This window comes from Phycodurus eques, chromosome 4 (genome assembly GCF_024500275.1).
Source record: "Phycodurus eques isolate BA_2022a chromosome 4, UOR_Pequ_1.1, whole genome shotgun sequence".
In the NCBI taxonomy this organism is placed as follows: Eukaryota; Metazoa; Chordata; class Actinopteri; order Syngnathiformes; family Syngnathidae; genus Phycodurus; species Phycodurus eques.
Window position 1 is genome coordinate 27726071 of NC_084528.1, and position 23789 is coordinate 27749859.

A 23789-nucleotide genomic window follows, 5' to 3' on the forward strand; every position below is an offset into this window, starting at 1 on the left:
TGTGATATGAGGGTGAATGTTTTCTTTTTTTTGTGAATGGTTGTTTGTCTATACAGTATCTGCTCTGTGATTGACTGGCAGCCAGTCCACAGTGTACCCCCCCCCCCCCCCCCCCCCCCAAGTCGCCTGGGACAAGCTCCAGCACACCCACAACCCTAATGAGGACAAGCGGTATAGACAATGGAATGGACGGATATTTCATTTCAAAAGAATGTTAAAAAAGTGTATCAATAAAGAACTTTGGCCCGTTTGTGAGAAAAATACTACCTAGTTGGGTCACAGTAAAAAGAAAAAATTTGAATGAAGTTGTATTTCTTCAAGGAAAAAGCCCCAATTGGAATACTACTCTGGATACTAATATTAAATATTAATACTGTACTCAGTGGCACATTGGGCGACTGGTTGGCGCGTCTGCCTCACAGTTCTGAGGACCGTTCAATCCTCGGCCCCGCCTGTGTGGAGTTTGCATGTTCTCCCTGTGCCTGCGTGGGTTTTCTCCGGGCACTCCGGTTTCCACCCACATCCCAAAAACATGCATGGTAGGTTAATTGACAACTCTAAATTGCCCATAGGTGTGAATGTGAGTGCCAATGGTTGTTTGTTTGTATGTGCCCTGCGATTGGCTGGCAACCAGTTCAGGGTGTGCCCCGCCTCCTGCCCAATGGGATAGGCTCCAACACGCCCGCGACCCTAGTGAGGAGAAGCGGCTCAGAAAATGGATGGATGGATACTGTACTCACATATTCCACGACAGTGTTGACTTTTACTTAGCGTCTCTCACACGCAATTAAAAACTAAAGGTCTCAAGCCATGGAATCTGTTGCCCCCAAATTGTTGAATACACTTCGTTTTGGGCTAATACAATATGTAATGTAAAAATACATTACTTTTTTACTGGCCTGTATTCGAGACGGGCCTTTTTGCGTCGTCATATCCGGTTATGGCGCCTACAGCGGAAGTGTCGTAATTTTGTCATTGAATTAAAAAAATATTGACGACGGAAAACCTGGCGGCCTCTCCAGGAGTATACTTAGTTATCAGCAACATTCGCAATTAAACGAAATAAAAAATTAAGGTCTCAAGCCTCGGAATCTGTTGCCCCTAAATTGTCAGATACGCTTAGTTTTGCGCTAATGCAATATATAATGTAAAAATACAATTCTTTTTTAATGGCCTGTATTCGAGACATGCTTCGTCATATCCGATTACGGGTACCTTACAGCGGAAGTGTCGTAATTTTGTAATTGAAAAAAAATGTTGACGACGGAAAACATGGCGGCCTCTCCAGGCGCCTACTTAGTTATCAGCAACATTCCCGTCGCTTTCCACTCGGCGGATCTCCGGAATTATTTCAGTCAGTTCATAGAGAGCGGCGGCTTCGTTTGTTTTCATTACCGCCACCGGCCAGAGGTACTCCGGGAACCTCTATCGTGCGGGGGCAGCGAGGAGGACGCTGACAAGTCGTCCGGTAGCGACCGAGCAGCACCGGCAGCGGCTGATGACAACTGCAGCAAAAAGACCAAGCAGGCGGCTAAAACTTGCTGTTGTGTCGTATCCGTCCACGACAAGCACGCCGACAGGTTCGTCAGGATGTACGCAGGGAACCACTGGATCGACTCCAAGGGCAACTGGTTAACCAGGAGATGTATCATTAAAAGAGTGAAGGTTTCACGACACAATGGTGAGTACAGTACATACTACATACATACATACTTACTACATCAAAAGCAATATTGACTGGGATCAAATGGGAACAAACTTGAGAAACTGTTAAAAGTGAAATCTGAACAAATCATCTGCTTCTTATGTATGTATGCTTTCAATTGTACTGATTAGAATCATTTAAGGGAAAATCAAGTTGATTTCTTCACAATAATGATAGTACATTAGATTTAGATACTGCCTTTCAAGGGATCCAAAGAATGCTCGGTTTATTTTATATTTTTTATCGAGCATATACACACTCGGTACCTTTTCAAAAGTTCATGTTTACGACGAAAACACAAAATGTTGGTGCCACATATAAATGTCCTTATTTTTGAAAGAAATGCACTGTTTCTGCTGTTTTACCACATTATCAATGTTACTCCAGACAATTTCTGATTAATTTGATGTTATCTTTAGAGGCGCAACAATTAATTGTCAACAAATCAATGATCAAATTTAATCAATAACGATTTTTGCTACTCGATTGTTTCGAGCCTTTGTGTACCCTAAAATTGTCAATCCTCAGATTTTCAGCCTCTCAAGACTGAATGTTAATAATTATACTTATTATATTATCAAACATCTTGTAATTTGGAAAAATATCACCACTTTTTCCAGCTTTCTGACAAATCAGGAACTGAGTCATACTCAATTTATGCTTGTGCATTTTCTGCACTGTCAATTTGAAGTAATGTCCTGTTTTTGAACAAAGGGAAATTTTAAGTTTGTATATCCGATTAATCGAAGAAGAAGAAAATAATCGACCAATGAATCCATCCATCCATCCATTTTCTGAGCCGCTTCTCCTCACTAGGGTCGCGGGCGTGCTGGAGCCTATCCCAGCTGTCATCGGGCAGGAGACGGGGTACACCCTGAACTGGTTGCCAGCCAATCGCAGGGCACATACAAACAAACAACCATTCGCACTCACATTCACACCTACGGGCAATTTACAGTCTCCAATTAATGCATGGTTTTTTTTGGGATGTGGGAGGAAACCGGAGTGCCCGGAGAAAACCCACGCAGGCACGGGGAGAACATGCAAACTCCACACAGGCGGGGCCGGGGCTTGAACCCGGGTCCTCAGAACTGTGAGGCTGACGCTCTAACCTGTCGCCCACCGTGCCGCGACCGATGAATCGATTATTAAAATAATCGTTAGTTGCAGCCCTAGTTATCATCATTAAAAAATAAACAGTGCATTTCTTTGCTAAATAAGGACATTTCTTTGTGACCCCCAAACCTTGGAATGTTTGAGTCACTGTAACATTCGTGTACCACTATAAGAAGCTCACATACCACTATTGGTATTCCTACCACACAAATGTGGTCGTCAAAGAATTACAAATGGTCCTCAGTATGATGCAGTGCAGTACTAAACCACACTAGTGCAAACTGTACACACTAAAAACTACCACAATAATGAAGATAGTGTTACATTAATACATCTCTCACAGCGTTAATCAAAACTGAGCATTTTTTTCATATGCAAAAACATTTTTGGGGGGTACCGCACTTAAATTGGATCCCCTGACTAGCCTTTTTTTTTTTTTTTCTTCCAGATGACAAGCAGTTCCCTTACAAGACGAGGTTTGAGCAGCGACACCGGGTGTCCGCAACCGAACACTTCACCCTCTCCGACCTCAAGACCTTATCTGAACTCAATCCACCCGCTCTGATGCAGAATGGCAACGTGGGCACGTCGGTCAAAGTCTTCCTGCAGCTCATCCAGTCGTGCCGCCTGCCTCCCCGCCTCATCCGCAAATTGGGCCTCACGTTCCCCAAGACCGGCTCCAACCGTCGCTACGGCAACGTGCCTTTCCAGTACCAGGACACTTGCACGCTACCGGCCACAGAAGAGACTGTTTTGACAGCTGCTGGCCATGAGATATCGGGACCGGGCGCTTTGGCCGCTCAAACGTCAGCGCGGAGGTGGCAGGATGACCCCTGCGAGACAGCAGAGACTGATGAGCCGCACACAGAAGAAGAGGAGGAGGATGTGCAGTCAAATGCTGATGATGTAGGTTTCAGAGTCAGTATTTATCTTGTGTTCTATATTTTAAATACATCTCTCTTCTGTTAATCCTTCCATTTAAACCTCCAAAGTCTGTCTCATCCAGATGCATGTTTTACAGCAATACAAATCATTTCAAGTTCCATTTAACCTGTTCAGACGCTGATATCTCATATGTAGTTTCATCTGATGTGAATGAAAAAGGCTAACTTCATCTTCATGGAGGGTCAAAAATTGTACTGTCTAACGAAACTTATTATCCTGAGCTCCTCAAGTTTGCAGTCCCACTGTATTTGCCACTAATCTCTCTTGGTTGCAGGACGAAGACTGCTGCGAGGAGTGGGAGCGTCATGAAGCATTGCATGATGATGTGACGAGCCAAGAGCGAAGCAAAGAAAGGCTATTTGAAGAAGAAATTGAGTTGAAGTGGGAAAAGGGCGGCTCGGGCTTGGTGTTCTACACTGATGCCCAGTACTGGCAGGAAGAAGAAGGAGGTAAGCACACAACAGTGATTATACTGGTTGTACATAAAGCGGTACCTCGATTTACGAGTGAGCCAGCCTATGAGTTTTTGTACATACGAATCGATTCTTTTGCTTTGGGTTGCGGGCAAACGTTTTTAGTTTCGAGCGCTTGGATTTTGGCAGCGAACTTCACAACAAGCTGCCAGGTCGGCGTTGCAAATGAGAATCTGCTCTCAAGTGCCTAACCTGGAGAAATAAAAGTTAAATAACTAGATAAGCGGCACGGTGGACGACTGGTTAGCACATCCGCCTCACAGTTCTGTTGTCTAGTGAACAATTCTTAAAAAAAATATGCTAACTTCAAGTTGTTTATTGCCACTCCCAGTTAAAGTGTGCTGCCAAACTAAGTAAACCTAAAAAAAGAGAATTACACATTGTGTATTTAACCTAACGTTGCCCTACAAAAGTCCACTAGCCGCATGATGTCACATAATGGGAGACACCATAGATGGGCTAACGGCGCTAGCATTGATATTGCGATAGTTTTAAACCACATATATTTGAACACAAACGGTAGCAACACATGCAGACTGACATTATAACTATATTCACAGGCATAGTTTCTTTATCCTCTGCAAAAATGACATATTGCTGCAGCTTGTGACAGTCTTGTGTTTGAACTGAAGTTACCACAGGACATGAAGTTGTTTGTACAGGTAAAAAGACCACTTTTGTCTCATTTTGTGAACCTTTTTTCAGATTTTGATGAGCAAACAGCAGATGATTGGGATGTTGACATGAGCATCTACTATGATAAAGGTATTTTGATTTGCCTAACTTCAATTCTTTATAACCGTGGTCATGCGAGGAATCTCAGGATTTATTTGACGTCTTGACATCATTTCTGAAACCGGTCTCCTCCTATTTACAGACGGCGGTGACATGGACGCCCGGGACTACGTCCAAATGCGACTGGAGAAAAGGCTTAGGGATGGTCTTGAAGATGGATCAGGACACAATCAGGCCATTGGCAGTTTCGAGAGGTTCACAAAGGTATGAAATGTATCCACAATATAAACACAGTGGTTTGTAGTGGAATTTTGCACCTTTTACTGATTTATATTCTTCGTTAAGGGCTTTGGCCGCCGCGTAATGGAGAAGCAGGGCTGGAAGGACGGTGAAGGGTTGGGAAGCAGTCAAGCTGGGATGCCTGACGCGCTGGAGAATGAAGGCAAACATCCACACTGCAAACGGGGGTTTGGGTAAGTTTCAAAATAAAAAAATAACGTTTTTCTTGTTTGCGAATCAATGTGTACCGCAATGTGATAAACTGTCTATTTTGCAGATATCATGGTGAAAAGCTACTCTTGCATCCTGGTAAAAAGGCCAGAAAAGACTTCCATATAACTACAATCTATGATCAACCCAAAGACATTGATAAAGGTGACTCTTTGCTCAGACGCCAAACAAACACCAGCATGAAGTACAGAGGGTGGCAGCCAGGTGGCAGCGTTGGGCCACGTAGATGATTAATACTGTTTTTTTTTTTTTAGTTCATGTTAAAATATTGTTTTCCCTACCTCACTTAATTAAATTTGAGTACCCTCACCCTTGTTTTCCTGTGTTGTCGTATGTCATTATTGATATTTTACATGTTTATTTTTTTAAAACAGGCATTACACAATCACAAGGGATTTTACAGTGGAAGGAAAGATGGCAGACCTTTGGCAGGTCTCTGAGCAGTTTTAGGCAAACTATTGTAGTGCCTTGCTCTGGGGCACTTTGGAAAAAAAAACATTGCTCAGTAGACTGTAATAGATGTTTAATTTAAATTAAATAAATACATAAAATTATTGCACCCTTGGAGTAGTCACCAACCTATCACAGGGCACATATAGACAAAAAAAATTTCACACCTATGGACAATTTAGACTCTTCAGTGAACCTAACATGCATGTTTTTGGAATGGGAAACAAAGCTGGAGTATGCTGACACAGGAAGGATGAAACCGAGATTCAGACCCCGAACCTCCAAACTGAAAGGCAGATTTGCGCCACTCGTTAACTGTGCTGACCTATTAAAGAAATTATTTTTTTAAATAAAAGCAACTGGTATTTTTTTAAATAATAATTTACTGTAGTTCAATATGATATACAATATATAAAAAAATATCTGAAGTATAAACAAAGGTGTACTGCCAAATGAACAATCGATGGCGGCTACAATAATTAGTTCCACCAAAGTTTATGTGACCCGCTTGTATATTTACTGACAAATTTCAAAATGCAATTGTTGTAGGTGCCATTGATTGTTCATTTGGCAGGAATTTACCCTATGCCATGAGGCACATTAGGTTTTAGGATATACAGTACAATTTTTTAATAGATGAGCTATATTGAACTTTTATATATATATATATATAATGTAAAAACCAAAGCAAATATTGTATTGATCTTATCTATATAATACATCTCAGCTATTATTTTGAAATGGCTAGGTGTAGGTGACCCGGATGTATTTCATGTTAGCACAACGGCTAGCTACTTCGTATGCAAGCGCGAAAAGCGTAGCAGGTGGCTAAACGTGAGCATAAACTGCTCTTTCATCCTTTGGACTTTGTAACTTTGACACCGGCTTGTATCGCTAGTTTTTCAGTATGTCCTTCATATCTAAATTATTCTTACCGGTGTATATTTGACTGGTTAGTGCTTGTTTTAGTGCTACGCAACCACGCGTTTCCTTAGCGTTTGCCTTTTGTATACATCTGTGACAGTAAAATTATAAGGATGCCACTTTTAACCTGATCACTGGTTCTGACTTGACTGGATGCATCAAAAAATATTTTTTTTAACATTTATTTTTTCCTCCGCGGGGCAGCACTTGTAATCTGCTACGACATGTCTAAACAAAAAGGAGAAACGCAATCGCTACGTTTCGGCCAGGTGGTGATCGGACCGCCTGGTTCGGGTAAAACCACTTACTGCCAGGCCATGCAAGAGTTCCTCACCCTTCTCGGACGCAAGGTAGTTGTGGTAAACATGGACCCGGCCAATGATGCTCTACCGTACTCTTGTTCCGTGGATATCGCCGAGCTGGTCACTTTGGATGATGTCATGGGTGGCCTGAAGCTGGGGCCCAATGGCGGCCTCCTCTACTGCATGGAGTATGTGGAGGCCAACTTGGACTGGTTGGAAAACAAGCTGAAGGAGCACCCGGACTCTTACTTCTTGTTTGACTGCCCCGGGCAAGTGGAGCTCTACACACACCAGACTTCAGTGAAAAACATATTTACGCAATTGGGAAAGTGGAATTTCAGGGTGAGTGCATCAAACCGGCGATACCCTTGTTCATCTATTTATGACAGCGACGTATAATGGCAAGCAGAAACATCAAAAGGTCTTAAACTAGATCGCAGAGGATAAAGTGAACCTGTTTATCCACCTGTTGCCATTCATAGAACAGAATAATGTTTTTGGGTTCAACTAAGTTCCTTTGGTGGTGTGCGGTTTAATTTCCCCAAAAGTAAAAGATGTCATCCCCACAGTTGTTATGGCATCTGAATTTATTGTCAGAAGACTATCCCCCCCACCCCGCTTTGTGTTCAGCTAACATGTGTGCACCTTGTGGACTCTCACTACTGTGCGGACCCGGCCAAGTTCATCTCTGTGTTGTGCACCTCGCTGTCCACCATGCTACATGTGGAGCTCCCTCATGTCAACATCCTCTCCAAGATGGACTTGATTGAGCAGTATGGCAGACTAGGTAAGAGGAGGCTTGTTGTGGAGTCACCGCTGGGGAAGCAAAATAACAAGAGTGCGCTATGTAAAAAATTACAGTGCGGTGCAGTTTGGCTCTTAAGGGCAAACTGAGGTCAAATAATCCATTATTCCATTTTGTGTGGCACGTGTCCTCATTAGGGTGATAGGCTAACCCTGCTCTGGAAACAAACTCACTGTAGAAACAAGAAAAACGGTACCTTAACTTTGGCAACTTACAATGGCTCGTATGGCGGCATTGATTTGAATGCCGCTACCCTTTACGTAACGTAGTGTATTTTTTCACCTCTTCCATTATTCTGTTTACACCAGTTGTTGAGACTGATCCTACTTAATTAAGTGTTGCAAAAACGACAAAGCAAGCAAGTTAATCCTGAGGTCGCTCATTACGACAACAGTCAACCTTTTAGAATAAATTTCGCCCCCCCCCCCCCCCCCCCCCCAAAAAAAAGTCTATTTAGGAGTAATCCTTTGAAGCTTACTGAGACATTGCAGGCTCCACTGAAGGAGTCTCGAACTCTGACCTTTTGTGACTTTAGAGGCATATTTTTCCACAAAATGTTTGTTGTTCAGGAGCATTTGTCTTATTTAGATTCCACAATTTTGCTATCAATTCCATTTTAGTACCAAGATTTGCCTCATTCAGTGTCTCCATTCTTGACCAGCATTCAACCTAGACTTCTACACTGAAGTTATGGATCTGACGTATCTACTCGATCACCTGGCTGCAGATCCCTTCTTCAAAAAATTTCGCCATCTAAACGAAAAGCTGGCGGAGGTCATTCAAGATTACAGCCTCGTCTCGTTCGTCTCTCTCAATGTTCAGGTATTTACTTTCTCCCCCAGACATTACTAGTGATACATATCTGAAAATTTTATTTTGTGTCTTTTTCTCACATTTATTATAGTTCATACTTGAGGTGGCACAAGGACCTTAATGCAGCATTAATTTACTGCACAACATAGCCCAGTAAAAAGGGGATTTAAGTGGAATTCCAATTGAACAAGGTTGCTCAAGCCCAGACTACAACCATTTATCTTTTTTGACTAATATATATATGTAATGCCAACAGTTAAGCCAGAAATAATTCATAGCTAAAATGATTTGTAGTGCTTCTGGATTTTTTTTCTCCCTAAAATTATTCGTGCTTTTTCAAAACAGGCATATGTAAAATTCAGAATATATAGATGGATTATAATATGGTAGTGTTACCCCAACTACTAAGAATGGTGCAAATGTTTGTTTCCTGTCCCAAAAATATCAGGGCTATATGCATTATTTAAAATAAATAAAAATGTAAAATCAGATCTTTATTTCTTAGTCCCATTTCTTAATACGTAATTTGCTGTTATTATTTTTTTTTAGAAAGAAAAATAGAAATAATTTTTATAGTTGTTTGAGAAGCTTGTTATATTAGCAACAGTCTTCTGCCATTTCCATAACAGTAAGAAGGAAAAAATAATCTTATGTACATAGTATTCATAAAAAAAAAATGCAATGCCCAACATTTCAGTATGAAAATGACAAACACTGGTGTTAACTATTTATTTCGTTTACAGTGCTTGAGATGTTTTGCATCCGCTACGCTGAGTATGACAGAAATTACACGCTACTTTTATGAGAGCGCTTGTTACCGTGGCAACCTATGTTATTCAACTCTGTAACTTTAATAAAAGATTTAAAAGAACCCGATTTTAACTTTGGGTCTGACGCTGATCGGGTTACCGCGGTAACGCTCTGGCACCGGTGCCATTGAAGTCGTGTCAGTCAAGTAGTGTTCTCCCCGCCCATTGGCTGCTAAAAGTTGAGACGATTTTGTGCGCTGTGAATGCAGGACAAAGAGAGCATGACGCAGGTGTTGCGGGCCGTGGACAAGGCCAACGGCTGCTGCTTCGGAGACCTGGAGGAGAGGAATCTTCAGGCCATGATGTCAGCTGCCGTGGGGGCAGACTTTCAATTCGGCTCGTATCCTTTTCTAGCAGCTCCGGTGACTCAACGCTGACTCACGTTGCTCAATGAACCACGTAGCATTTACGGGACTGGGCTGAAAAGCTGACTGTCCTTCTAACTTGAGCCGCGTGACGGTCGTAAGCTAAAACGTTGGAAGAAAGTGTTAACGTTTGCCTTAACGGCGGACTCTCCAGCACTCTTGGAGTTCAAGAGCGCTATGTTGAAAGCGATGGAAAGACAGTCGAGGCGGAATTGATGGACCTTTGAGACAGACAACAGAATGATGGCTCGCATACCTCTCCGGCTTACCTCGCCTCAGTTCTGAAACCCCTTCATGGAAGCAATAGACACAAACACAAGAATGTCGTTTGCAGGACCTGCTTTGCCACACACTGAATACGCATTTTAGTAAAATAATATGTTGAATGAAATGTTAATGCAATGCAATGCACTGGGATGGTTCCTGAGAAAGTCAGTGTCCTTTGGGATTGCACGTGGGCTTTCCACCAGCGGGTGGCAGCCGACAGGCTCCCAAACTGGCGGAGTCTGCTCTCCGGAGGACTGCTCCAGCTTTTCCCTGCAGCCACAGCAGAAAAATTAAGTCAGGCGGGGAGAGGAAGCCACATTAAATCTGTGTTTCTGCACAACTGGCCCTGTGTCTGCTTTTTGGGATGGAAGACCCTTTTCTTTCTGTTGCAACTCTTCCCACCACTGCTGTTGTAATCTTGTTTTAACACCCTCTCCTTCAAATACTGTCCGCTCTCGTTCTTTACAAAAAAAAGTATGTATTCACTTTTCATCCATCATCACAGTGGAAATCTGTTCATTCCTGAAATGACACCGCAACATGATGAGCGTGGAGTTGTTCTCGCCTGCACTCCTCCATGCGTTGAGGGGGGTGTGTCCATGTGCAGCCACAATGTTAAATTGTGTTCCGATGTTTGCACATGTGATCAACCTCCTGCCACCACCTCCCCACCCCCCAAGCCTCCTACAGGAAGATGCGTGTTTATGAGAAAGAGAGCAGTTGTGAGGTAACAAATGGAATTATAGCTTGTTTTATATATGTATGTATATTAAAATCCAGAATGGAGTTTGATAAGGTGGTGTGATGCATTTCATGCGTTTAATAAGCAACTAGCAAGTCTTCTGCACACACACGTACACACTTCTCATCACACCCCTCCCCTGCTGGTCTGCGTTTCATGGATACCACAAGTCTTTGCTTTCACTGAGGATAAGAAGGCAAAAATACACTCCAGTGCTGTCTGTTTTTCTGTACTTTTTGAAACTGTCCACGCATGCACTAACATCCCCACCCCCTCAATCCCTCTCACCCAGGCTGCAAGATAAGGTCTAACTGACTGTTGGTTAAATGTTATTGGGGTGAGAGAGAGGGAGAGAGCTGCAGTCTTGCCTGCTCCCATCCCCCACACCGCACAGCACTGAGAGACACAGAGGGGAGGAGGGAAGCAAAAGAGGGAATGTGCATTGCTAGTCTCGATTGCTGCAAGGCTTCCTCCTTCTGCTGGGTGGGTTGCATTAATACAGCAAAAAAAAAAAAAAAAACAACAACAACAAAAAAGAAGCTTTAAAAAAACATAAATGCATCCATATTTATATGGTGACTGAGGAGAAAGCCAGGATGTGTAAAAACATTCCAATTAAGAAGACTCCACATATTTATGGAGACTATTTCAATAACAATGTCCTTGAAGTGAGGACTATTTAAAGTTGCACACAACTTGTATGAACATAAATAGTTGCTTCTTGTAGTGATCTATAATCGCGCTGTACTGTAGTGGAGATGAGACAATGAGGACGTTGGAGATCCGGTCCACGGTTGCGTGCAGGTTACGATCCGGTCCGGGTTTTGCGTCCCCCCGCTGGGCTCAGTAAAATGGCTGTATCTAACGAAGCCTCGTGTTGGTTGGGCTCGCTCCCTGCCTCTACCCGGCCTCACTAACAACTCCCACAACAATTTCTCTCGTTTTTTTTTTTTAAACGCATTCTATGGAGCACCCGTCATCTCTGTAACCCACTCACGGAACCGGAACCAAGGGGTGGCAGCCGGATTCGGTCCGGTTCGCGAGTGGGGATGAATCGGCACCGGGATAAATGGTTCTAAACAATTATTCATGTTCCATGCTAGCTTTTGATTGTGACTGACTCGCCGAGAGAGGGAGAGAGGTGGGGGGGGTGGGGGGTATATCATGGCCGCTCAGGTCGCCAGCGCCGCCACACTGAACACAAGCCCGCCTTCCGAGCTCAAAAAGCCGGATCGAGAGCCCAAGGAGGACACTGTACCGGGGGAGAAGCAGTCCGACAAGAAGCGGCCCGGGTTGGACGCCGAATCGCCGGGCAGGGGGGATCTGCAGGACGGCGCCGACGCTGGAAATGCAGGAGGAGGAGGGGAGCCAGAGATGAAGAACGGCAATGGGAACCCGCCCAGAGCTAACACTAATAACCAGAATGACACCGTTGGGCCGGAGGGAAACAACCACCCGGGTATGGTGCACCTCCACAACCCCGCTTTCCCTCCACCGTCGTACGGATACAGTCAGCACTACAGTCGGGCCCCTTTTCATCAACATGGCGGACAACAAAGCCCTGGCATGGCAGCTGCTGCGGGTCCGGCCGTTCAGCCCAGCAACATCATGGACCCTTACCTTCCCAATTCGCATGACTTTTCCAACCACCAGTTTAACAATTACAGCCAGTTCCCGAACAGGACTCCGTACCCGGGCCAAGCTTACGCCGTGAACTCTCCTCGCAGTAGCCAGGCGCCGACAGCTGGGGGGCAGCCAGCTAAGCAGCAAGCACCAACGGGAGGACCCACCGCCATGGCCGGATCTTACAATAACCAGAGATATAGCATAGGAAACCCTCAGCCCACATCCACGCCGACGCTCAATAAGCTCCTCACGTCCCCGAGCTCCACGCGGGCATATTCCAACTACCCGTCCGGCGACTACACTAGCCAAGAGGGAGCTAGCAAGGGAGCAGCAGACATGGGCGCTAGCGGTCAGTATGGAGGCAGCAATCCGGCGACTTGGCAACAAAGAAGCCATCACCCGTCGCCTATGAGCCCGGGAAGCGCCGGTCAGCCGCTTGCTAGAAGCCAGGTAAAATTACACTTCAACACGAACGCCACGGGGGTGGTTTTTATTTTTTTCCACGTCTCCTTCCCTCCTCCTAACTAGTTGACAACGTAGTAGGCCAGCCATTGTCTGCTACACTAGTTCGCTAACACTCTAAAATGGCTGCCTTCTCGTGTGTGTTTCCCCCCCTCATAGCAGCCCGTTAAACAGGCGTTTTTCACTCGGTTTGAGCGGTCGAAATCGGCACGAGAGCGTGGCGTCATGACGAGGGAAGAAGTCGTCGAAAGCAGACAACGTTGAGGACTTTGGCGGAGCCGCGAAGGCCCGACTTTGAGAACGAGCTAGAAGCCACACCGAGGGGCAAACGGTTCGTTTCAACCCTGTTTAGCATTGCCACGCACACCGAACTAAAGCTCTCCTTTTTAAAGCACTCTTTGTGCAATTCGATCACAATATTTGGATATAAACGCTGTAACTCGTTGTTGAAGTTGCTCAAAGCCGTTTGTCGAATCTCGACGTGAATTTTCTTGGCGCAAAGCTATGATTCGGTGGCAATGACGGCAGGAATGCTCCACTCTCCGCATCGCCTTCGCTTTTTCCACAAGTGGCCTTTCAGCTTTTCCAGCTTGAAAGAAAACCAACTGTTAAACGTCGTGTTAACATGTCACCAAAAATGACGTTCGTGTGTGCAACGTGACCGCCCGTTCGAGTGCGGCACGGATGCGGCGGTGTTCCCCCACACGCATGCTTGTTGTTTGCCCGTAAAGTGCCCCCCCCCTCCCCCGCCGCCGCCCTAAAAAAAAGCTCGGGCCACATGAAGCGAGTTGAGTGCAGGATTGCAGCGTGCAACAGGGATTTGAATTGTGGAGGTAAAATCGTGCTGTCAAGCCAGGAGATAGTTGGTCTCGGGTTGACATGCTAGCGCCGATCTGATTGGCTCCTCAGCCGCAGCTCATGGCCATTTATAATTACATGTGATGCGAGGCAACAGTTGCTGATAAAAGAGCAGCATTGAATCCTCTCAGGGTCACCGGAGGAATAACCACTAGTCTTTTTTGGGCTACTGTTTTGCTCCCCAAACACGCCAAAAGGTATAAATATGTCTGCTGTATTGTAATCGAGACCCCCCCCCATATATCCTCGTAAATATCCGCTTATGTTTTGTGTCACAATGTGTAGTGGAGGTAAGTAAACAAATTAGAAATACTTTGTTACGGCACCTGAATAGATTTGTCAGGTATCTCTGTACTTGACCGGTAATTTTTCTGACAACATTTTTACTTTTACGCCCCACGTTTGAAAAAAATCTCAACTTTCAAATGTTCGTCACCTGGGCTTGAGGTCTTCATTGATTGATATTTTGGTGATTTAAGAGGCAGAAAAAAGAGGCACAGCAACTATTTAAGACAATTATTTGATGTTTTTTTTCCCCAAAATGTTATTGAATCTTTATTTATCCAGTTAAGGCCATTTAGGACAGATTGCCATTTACAAGGCTGACCTGGCTGCAGAAAGCGGAGTAAAAAAGGCTAAATAAAGGGAAATACAAAGTAGTACAGATACAACAAATTGCACAGTGTGATGTACACAAACTTCACACAAAACAAAATGTAAAACACACAGAATGAAGGATTCTTGGCGCTATCTTGTGCCAGTCCAATCTGCAAAAAACATACAAGTAGGGTGAGTTTGTTCAGTTATTATTGGCTGGTTTAGCATTTGTTTCTTAGAACATAAAAAAAAAAACTTAGCTTTTTATACGCTTATATACTTATATTTTCACTTTTTTTCTTTACACAAGTATCTGTACTTGTACTTTAGACCAGCGTATGAATGCTTTTGGCAGCATGTACACTCCCGTTCAAAAGTTTGGGGTCATTTTCCATTAAAACACAGTTACATATTTATACTACTGTTCCTAAGTTTGGGGGTCACTTAGAAATGTCCTTATTTTTGAAGGGAAATGACAAACAAACATTGTCTTGACTGTATTTCTGTTTAATACAATGGCATATTCATTAAAAAAAGTGCTCTTCTTTTAAAAATAAGGACATATTAAGTTACCCCAAACTTTGGAACAGTGGTGTATGAATATAGATAAGGTATGTGTTTTTGCTAGAGTACAGTCTTGTTTGCGTCTAAGCAAAAAGTGTTTACAATGCAATCAATACAATCCTCTTTGCTACTTGTTGCACCTTTTCATTTGCATTCTTTTATTCCTCCCACTGCACTAATTATAGATGATGACGTTTGATAAAATATTGGCTATTATGTATTTGTATGCATGTTTTTAAATGCTTAGTTTGTGCTTAAAAGATAAACGGCATTTTAGCCCCACCTGCAAAGATGTGTGCATGGCGCTGCTGTCTGGCTGACATGCCACACAAGTTTGACTGCAAAGAATTTCCCCCCCATTCCCTCCTTTAAGCTAATCAGAAAGCAGTCCACCATCTCTCACCCACCAAGGGAGTTTGTCTTATGCAGATTAGCCATGTGCTGCTTTTATTTATTTCAATTCATTACGCCGCATCTGTAAAATGGTCATGGAAGGCACACAATTTACCAAAAAAAAAAAAAAAGTTGTTAAGCTAATGAGGCTTTTCCTCCAATACATTTGGGAATTCTCCTGCTATAATGTAATATGATGGCAGTGTTGGAGGGGAGTTGTTGCTTTCTAAACAACCAAATAAACTGACTGTATCAAAATATTATTGCTATCAGAACTTGAGTAAGGCCATGCTTGTTCCCTTTTCACTCCCGCTTTGTTTTGAAAATACTTCCTTAGTATCTGGTGTCATTCACCTGGAGCCAAACTGCCTTCTCCAAGGATTAAAAAAAAATAAATACTTGGACAAGGCTCAAAACAGGATCACAGCTGGGAAGTGTTTGTAATTGGGGAGACTGCCCTTGCTATTTTGAAGTATATGTATTTAGCACTTTTTACGTGTGAAATAATGGTAAATATGTGAGTTAAAAAAAGTGAGAAACCTAGACAGCAAGAAAAAGAGAAATGAATGGAACCAAATACTATAAAACGTTGATTCCATTAACATCCCACCGATGAGGCACAAGGTTAGTGTTTGTGATACTGTGAGACAACGTTTGTGATTTTGTCCCAATTCATTGTGCTGTAAAGTTGCTAATTTGACCTTTTGAAGTTTTAGCTCAATGTTAAGATTTGTTTTTTCCCCTGTTTTCAGCTCTTACGTTGGTTTGAAGACTAAAATAAAAACATAAAAAAAAAAAAAAAAGATAAAAACCATCACTGCAAGAGTTTAACCCACCGTTAAACTTGTTAGCTGCCTCAATATTTATTTACACTCACCCAATTTGACTTCACTGAAGTTCTGCGTGGTGTAGGCTGAGGCTTGGAGTGGAAGGGAGCACGTCAGACTTCTACACATCGTAAAAGCCTCCTTTGCACAATATAATCTTATTCCAAGTGTTGCACTGAGACGACTGATCATTTATTTTAACAAAGAGAAGACACACTTTAGCTCATCGTCGCCGTTGGACACAACCGTCTTTGTACGCATTCTTCTTTGTTAGTTTTCTCCACTTTCTTCTTCGGGGTCGGCGGACAAATATTAGTCCCGGTTTCAATTGATTCTCGATGCCCAACCCTAACGCCAGCTATGTATAGTAACAGGTGGAACAGTTAAATGCTCTTCTATTAGATGGCAGGAGGTTCAATAAACCTGTGTTGCTATTCAAACTCCAGAATAAGTAATGTCTTTTCTTAGTATACGAGTGTTGTGTTCAATTAAACAGGCCCAGATTTCACACCAAGTCAGTTTTTGAGTAAATTGAGACAAGAACATCATTTCAGTATTCATACTTTTTGTGACATTTTGTTTGATGGTGATCTGAATTTCTGATTGGCTCACTAAAGGTTGGGACACAGTGGCTTATATAACTCAACAACAAGGCCTCCTGATTGTACTGAACGTCATATTCTTACGGACTTATTAATTGCGTCTTCTAGCCGCCTGGTTCCATGGACCCAATGGCGAAAATGAGAGGGCAACCGTACGGTGCCAGTAGCCCCTACAGTCAACAGTCACAGCAAGGAACTCCCACAGGGCAGCAGGGGCCTGGATATCCTGGCCAGGGATATGGCGCCGCTGGCCCTCAACGATACCCAGTTGGCATGCAAGGACGAACTCCCGGAGGCATGAGTGGCATGCCCTATGGTCCACAGGTATATTGCTTGTTTGATTCTGTTCATTTTTATGAGGTTGTTTTAAATTGTGCTCACAATGTTTCTTGTGCGCTAGATTGGGTCCTACGGACAGCAGGGACCAGGAGGATATGCTTCACAGGGGCAGGGTCCATATTACGGTCAGGCTGGTCAGGGTCCCCACCCAAGCCAGCATCAAACACCCTACTCTCAGCCCCAACCTGGACAACCGGGAGGTCAAGCACCTTACCTGGGGCAACCCCACCAGCCACCAACGTCAGCACCACACGCCCAAGGAGGAGCCCCTTATCAGCAGCCTCATATTCCCCCACAATCCCAGGTTCCACCTCAAGGCCCCGCACAGTCTCAGCCACCGTATTCCCAAGCATCGGCCCCGCAGCCTGGCCAGTCCCCGTACCAGCAGCAAGGACAAGGCAGCCAGACTCCCCAGCAGCCAAGTTCCCAGGCTCCCCCAGGATCACAGACCAACTATCCGGCATCCACGCAGGCACCTCAGCAGCCCCCCTCGCAGCAACAACAACAGTCACAGACACCCCAGCACCCACAGGGCCAGTCTGGAGCATACCCACCGAACCCTCAGCAGCAGCAAGCACAACAGTCACCTTATCAACGCTTTCCTCCTCCACAACAACAGGTGCGGCCCTCGGCTCGGATCAGGACCATCATGGTAATGCTTTAGTTCACAAACATATACATCAGAGAATGTGTTTTTGTTTGTTTGTTTGTTTTTTTAGGAGCTACCCCAAGTGTCATTTCAGTCCAATGCGCCACAATCTTCGCAGCAAAAAGGTGGTCCAGAGGACAGTCAGGGGCGTCCGTCCAGCCTTCCGGTCAGTCATGTATGCATCAACGCTAGAATTTCTTTTACCATTTCTCTAATAATAGTAGTAACATATTATGTTTCTGTGTTGTTGTTTTACCGTTTTCCCCAATTAAATTAGTTCATGGCATGTCGGCTCTTTTGGTATGTGGTTGCTATACATGTGTGGTGTGGAACATCCTTACGGGAAATATAAATATGAGATATATCCCTCAGAGACTTTTATTCCCTCACACGTTGATAATATGACAATCCTTTACATTTGTCTTCCCAAAAGGTGCATTTTGCTCTGGTTCAGAGCCTCACTGAATTTGCATCAAAAGGTGTTTGTAACATTCTCTTTCCTCTAGCTTCTAACTAAATAAAGTAACCAAAATGTTAGAAACAGCTCTCATTAGAATGGAGTGTAATTCTACACCATTGCAAACAATGGCCACAATTATAACAGTTTGATTTTTCATTAAGATTTTTTTGATACAGCTTTTGTGTTGGAGCTCATTAGTGTAGGTTTACCTAATGTTGTGGCATGTGAGTGTGTGATTGTAATACAGTGGACCACCCGTATTTGCAAGTTAGAGGAACTTTCCAAAAATATTTTCTCCGCGATAGGCTCCAGCACACCCGCAACCCTAGTGAGGATAAGTGGTACAGAAATTAGATGGATGGATTTTCCCCGGGAAGAAAAATGCAAATAAGTGAAAGATCAGGGAAAAAAATACCGCAAATAAGTGCATGTTTCTGTGCATAATGGGGGAAATGCCCCCCCCCCCCCACCCCCCCCAAAAAAAATCAGCAAATAGGTGACTCTGCGCATGCCAAACCGCAAATATGAAGGCTTGGGTGTACTTGTGTTTTCTAAGAAGAGGCAAGCTTAATGGGTTTATAATCTGAATGTACTCAAATAACGCCGCTCTCTTTCATGTTTTCAGGACCTGTCGGGGTCCATTGACGACCTGCCTACTGGTACAGATGGTGCCCTCAGTCCCGGAGTGAGCACGCCGGGTGTTTCAAGCAGCCAGGGAGAACAGAGCAACCCGGCTCAATCGCCCTTCTCACCTCATACGTCTCCCCACCTGCCGGGCATCCGAGGACCATCGCCTTCCCCGGCCGGCTCCCCGGCCAGTGCCAGTACGCCTCGCACTGGACCACTGTCACCTGCCAACATGCCAGGTTGGCTGATTATTTCAGATGCACAAACGAAACCTGCGATAAATCTTTCCATATCTGTACTAAAAATTTAATAATAGAAACACAGTTCCTTGACTTATTTGTCATCATGTTCTTATTATGCCAAATTACAGCCAGATAAGTTTATTCATATTCTGTCATAAAATTCTATTTTTGTACAATCAACTCACTGTCATGAAACTGTTTCTCCATTGTGTGTGTGTGTGTATATGATTTTGCCTGTAACGTTTCCTTGTAAGTTAGAAAGGCCTTGTTGTAAATGTAGATATGGTGATTAGTACCGAGAAATTACTTTTTATTCTTTTGTTTGCCCCTCAGCACGTGGGCGCCATGTTAGTCGAAACTCAGCTTTCAATCACATGAATAGTTAACCAAGTCATGATTTCAATCTTGTTCAAATGCATGCTGACCTAACGTCAATACTGTTTTGTAGGCAACCAGATGCCTCCAAGGCCATCAAGTGTGCAGTCAGATGGTAGCCTTCACCCTGGCATGTGCCAGTCTCCACTGGCCCCGGACCGAGGTACACTGTGTAATATCATGGAGTATAATTGTGTTTAGCTTATTCTGAACAAGCGCCGTCTCCCCCCCCCCCACTTTAGGGTTTATGCAGCGAAACGCTCAGATGCCCCCTTATGGCTCCCCACAGTCGGCCTCTGCATTGTCGCCACGACAGTCCTCAGGGGGACAGATGCATCCTGGGATGGGTCCATATCAACAAAATAACTCCATGGGTGGATATGGACAACAGGGGGGACAATATGGGCCCCAGGGTGTGTATTTCTCACTCTCGCTGTTTTTTTTTTTTTTTTTTAAATAGATGTTTCCCTTAATTTAAAGAAACGATGTTGCCTATTGAACCACAATAAATATGTTTATCCTTTCACAATTAATTACAATTTTGAAGTTTGTGTACATTTCTCATTAGAAAAACCCATTGACTCCATCCCTCCAGCACACAGGCACAGTATAGCAGCAAGCTATCGCTGCTCCCTCCCTCTAACTCGGTTGCTACTATTAATAGCTGTGAAGCAGATAGTCAGCTGACGTAGCAGAGCCTCCTGTCAGCAGCGCTCAGACTGTGACGAAGGCTCGTTGCTCGGGGAACGTAGCTCTTGCTGCTAGCACACTGTAGAGAGAAAAGTGTGCCTCACACAGCACCCAAAATGATTTGTAGCTTTAGTTTTAAAGCACATTTTGTCCAAGGTCTTGTCCAAATGGTTGCTGATCTATTTTGTCATATTTGCTTTAGGATATCCTCGCCAACCCGGCTATGGTAACATGCCCAATGCCAACTTCCCTGGGACGGGCATGGGGCCAATGACAGGTCAAGGTGGGGGACAACCGTACGCTGGCATGCCCCCAGGAAGGATGCCAATAAATCAAATGGGAGCACGTCCTTACGGCCCCAGCATGGGTCCCAACATGGGCCCTAACATGGGCAACATGCCATCCCAGGTTAGCTCAGCGATGTGCCCCCCTCCAGGCATGAACAGAAAACACCAGGATCCTGTAGCCATGCAGCACCCTGCCTCAAACTCATTGCACAACAGGTTAGTTGACAATCAAGATGACTTTTGCTTTCCTTTTCCAATTATGCCAATACCAGACACCCAGATTGTTCTTCCACATCCAGGATGTCTGGTTATTCGAACATGCCTCCAGGCATGATGGGCTCTGGCTCTCCTTATGGTCCTCCTATGAACAACATGCCTGGAATAATGAACACCCAAAGTGGACCGCCCTATTCCATGGGGCCAAACATGGCCAACAACTCTAGTGGTACATTTTTCAGATTGATTGCACTTTGATTTAGCCATTTGTTATTTAAAGCAAAATCACTGAATTTATTTAAAAACTAAATGGGTCTAGGTATGGCTCCCAGTCCAGAGATGAACAATAAGATGAATAACAAAGTAGATGGCAGTGGAACACCCAAGTCAGAGCCCAAATCAAAGGTGAACTCCCAATTGTGTTGATTTAATTGTGGTTATGGAAAACAAATGCACTAAGCAGGGTTTCCATTTCTCTATCAACAAAACAGAAATCCAACTCCTCCACGACAACCAGTGAAGTTATAACGCGTCTGTATGAGTTAGGACCTGAACCTGAAAGAAAGATGTGGGTGGATCGTTATTTAGCTTTTATTGAGGAGAAAGCCATGGGCATGACCAACTTGCCTGCTGTGGGACGCAAACCGCTTGACCTCTTCCGGCTGTATATATCAGTCAAAGATATCGGAGGCATGACACAGGTACTACTGAGTGTGTGTCTTTCCAATTTGAATGTAATTCCCATGGATTTTGTACCGTACTGTAATAATTTGTTGTCAATGGCTCAGGTGAATAAAAACAAGAAATGGCGAGAATTGGCCACTTCCCTGAATGTGGGTACATCTAGCAGTGCTGCCAGTTCTTTGAAAAAACAGTACATCCAGTGTTTGTACGCCTTTGAGTGTAAAATTGAGCGTGGCGAAGACCCTCCTCCTGAGATTATTACAGACACCAAGAAGAACCAAACCGCAAAGGTCCAGCCCCCCTCGCCAGGTTAGCGCTACACTCTTACATTTTCTTTCTAAAAACAAAGTAATTGCCTTTTATTTCCATGTCATTAAATTGATGTGCCCTCTCTGTCTGCTTCTCTACTTTCAAACTGAAGCGTCCCTCTGCTCCACAGCTGGGTCAGGCTCTCTTCAGGGCCCGCAGACTCCCCAGTCGACCAGCAGCTCCATGGCTGAGGGTGGAGACTTAAAACCTCCCACCCCAGCCTCCACTCCTCATACCCAGATGCCCCCTATGCCACCTGGTTCCAGGTAACTTTCTCCTAACACTTTCACGCCGCGTCGAATTGACATTAAAATTGATTATTAATATATTTCTACCATGTTTTCCACTCTCTCTTAGAAGCAGTGTTAATCTGCAGGATCCCTTTTCAGAAGGAAGCGACCCTGCTTACCCGCGCAAAAACATGACACCCAACTCTACCTATCAGTCCAGCATGAGCACCCCAGACATGCAAGGCCGCATGGGCCCCTATGAACCTAACAAAGACCCCTTTAGCAACATGAGAAAAGGTGCGTACATTGAATAGGTCATAAAATGCTTCCCTAATTAACTGCTCAGTTAATTTGCACTAAACGGACTTTAATTCTGAATACAATTTCAGTCGGGGAGCAGTTTCTTCCTGGTAACCAGGGCCCTAACAGCGGGGTGGGTGACCAGCAGCAGCAACCGCCACAACAGCAGCAGCAGCAGCCACCATTCAACCGAGGACCACCCGGGGCCATGGGCACGGTGCCATTGGGGCCCAGACAACAGTATCCTTATGGACCAGGCTATGACAGGAGGTAAGAAATACTGAATGGTATTTAGAATTTTAGAGGTCATTAAACCCAGTTAATGATAAGTAGAGGCTTATTTCCTTTGTGGAAAGATATGTAATTAATACTCAGTCTTATATTGACAAAGGGATCCACTTTCTTCCCACACATTTATTTTAATTACCCCTTGAGTCATTATATTGCTTTAAAAAAAAAAGTCCTACACATAAAAATGTGCAGATCTCATTTTGTTCTTGTAAAAATTTTTATTAAGATAGCAAAGAATAGTGTTTTATTAGATCTTGTGTTGGTGAGAGAGAGATTTTTTTTAACAATGCAATCTATTAATTGCGGGGTGCTAATATTTCACTATCCACTACACAAGTCAATTGTGGACTACCCTGGGACAATAAAAAAGAGGATCTGAATATATTATTGTATTTTTATATGCATCACCGTGTTCTCAAAAATTCAGATATTTAGTGACGATTATGTTCTTTCGCAGATCTGAGCCAGGGATGGGTCCAGAAGGGAACATGGGATCTGGTTCTCCTCAGCCAAACTCCATGATGCCTGCCAATGCCGACACTGGGATGTATTCGCCAAATCGCTTCCCACCACAGCAACCACGGTTGGTTAACAGAATTTCATCATCTCTAAAGCAGTACATTTTGTAGCAAATATTTACCCCAAATTAAACCTTATCGACGGGCACACTTTGATCTGATCTGTACAAAGGATTATTGGGCCCACAGTAGGGGGAGTAAATACACTACTAGATTCAAGTTGTAATGTTAGGAGAATCGAGTTGTATATTTTCGAGAGAAGTAATCTTATGAGAATTAAGTCGTACGAGGAAAGGGCCATATCAGTGTTGAATTAAATAAACTGTTGTTGCCATTTGTGTGGCACACATTATTAATTTACTTCACATATTTGTTCATTTACTCTAGCCTCTTTGCTAATGCACTTTAACACAGGTCTCTTCTTCTTACATTATTTTTTCATTAATCTCTGTAGAGTTAAACTGACTACTGCCGTCTGCTGGCATAAAAATGTAATGTGTGTAAATTATGCAGAGAGAGTGCAACCCACTTGCATTGCACAAAAATGCATGAACTAGAAAGTGAACACAAACTGTGATAAATGTATGAATTCTTCATAGCCTCTTATAAAAATAAGGAAATGTTTTGTGGCTGTGTTTGTAGAGATATCCAGATTCCCACATGATTTATACTAGAGGAGCTG

At 43.8% G+C, this 23789-nt stretch overlaps 3 protein-coding genes across 6 annotated transcripts in view; all 3 read left to right on the top strand.

Annotated features, from left to right (window-relative positions):
* The first annotated feature begins 1262 nt into the window (after positions 1-1262).
* gpatch3 (G patch domain containing 3) lies at positions 1263-5714 on the top strand. Its single transcript, XM_061674990.1, has 7 exons — positions 1263-1681; positions 3270-3727; positions 4041-4215; positions 4945-5004; positions 5117-5238; positions 5320-5447; positions 5531-5714. Exons 1-7 carry the CDS (start codon positions 1273-1275, stop codon positions 5712-5714), a joined length of 1536 nt encoding a protein of 511 aa, XP_061530974.1. The 5' UTR covers positions 1263-1272.
* Positions 5715-6719: 1005 nt separating this feature from the next.
* Positions 6720-10559, top strand: gpn2 (GPN-loop GTPase 2). The gene is made up of 5 exons (XM_061674991.1): positions 6720-7502; positions 7791-7947; positions 8627-8787; positions 9797-9927; positions 10107-10559. Exons 1-5 carry the CDS (start codon positions 7083-7085, stop codon positions 10177-10179), a joined length of 942 nt encoding a protein of 313 aa, XP_061530975.1. The 5' UTR covers positions 6720-7082; the 3' UTR covers positions 10180-10559.
* Positions 10560-11826: 1267 nt separating this feature from the next.
* The window catches only part of arid1aa (AT-rich interaction domain 1Aa), a 20897-nt gene continuing 8934 nt past the window's right edge, over positions 11827-23789 (top strand). Inside the window, exons 1-16 of one of the 4 annotated variants that reach the window (XM_061674985.1) lie at positions 11827-13037; positions 16999-17214; positions 17291-17848; positions 17949-18053; positions 18964-19204; positions 19656-19745; positions 19825-19995; positions 20475-20775; positions 20859-21004; positions 21095-21180; positions 21267-21476; positions 21564-21768; positions 21881-22034; positions 22126-22295; positions 22388-22568; positions 23047-23172. In XM_061674985.1, the coding sequence (XP_061530969.1) occupies positions 12126-13037; positions 16999-17214; positions 17291-17848; positions 17949-18053; positions 18964-19204; positions 19656-19745; positions 19825-19995; positions 20475-20775; positions 20859-21004; positions 21095-21180; positions 21267-21476; positions 21564-21768; positions 21881-22034; positions 22126-22295; positions 22388-22568; positions 23047-23172 (3872 nt within the window). In that variant the 5' untranslated portion in view covers positions 11827-12125. The remainder of the gene's footprint in view (positions 13038-16998; positions 17215-17290; positions 17849-17948; positions 18054-18963; positions 19205-19655; positions 19746-19824; positions 19996-20474; positions 20776-20858; positions 21005-21094; positions 21181-21266; positions 21477-21563; positions 21769-21880; positions 22035-22125; positions 22296-22387; positions 22569-23046; positions 23173-23789) is intronic. The other 3 variants (XM_061674988.1, XM_061674987.1, XM_061674989.1) reach the window with 3 other exon arrangements.

Excerpts from the sequence above, each read along its gene's own strand:
- gpn2 (XM_061674991.1), top strand. The coding sequence starts at position 7,083 with ATGTCTAAACAAAAAGGAGAAACGCAATCGCTACGTTTCGGCCAGGTG. Across the intron at positions 7,948-8,626 it reads TGAGCAGTATGGCAGACTAG|CATTCAACCTAGACTTCTAC; the intron begins GTAAGAGGAGGC and ends ATTCTTGACCAG. Across the intron at positions 9,928-10,106 it reads GCAGACTTTCAATTCGGCTC|CACTCTTGGAGTTCAAGAGC; the intron begins GTATCCTTTTCT and ends CGGACTCTCCAG.
- gpatch3 (XM_061674990.1), top strand. The coding sequence starts at position 1,273 with ATGGCGGCCTCTCCAGGCGCCTACTTAGTTATCAGCAACATTCCCGTC. Across the intron at positions 5,005-5,116 it reads GAGCATCTACTATGATAAAG|ACGGCGGTGACATGGACGCC; the intron begins GTATTTTGATTT and ends TCCTATTTACAG. Across the intron at positions 5,448-5,530 it reads CACTGCAAACGGGGGTTTGG|ATATCATGGTGAAAAGCTAC; the intron begins GTAAGTTTCAAA and ends TCTATTTTGCAG.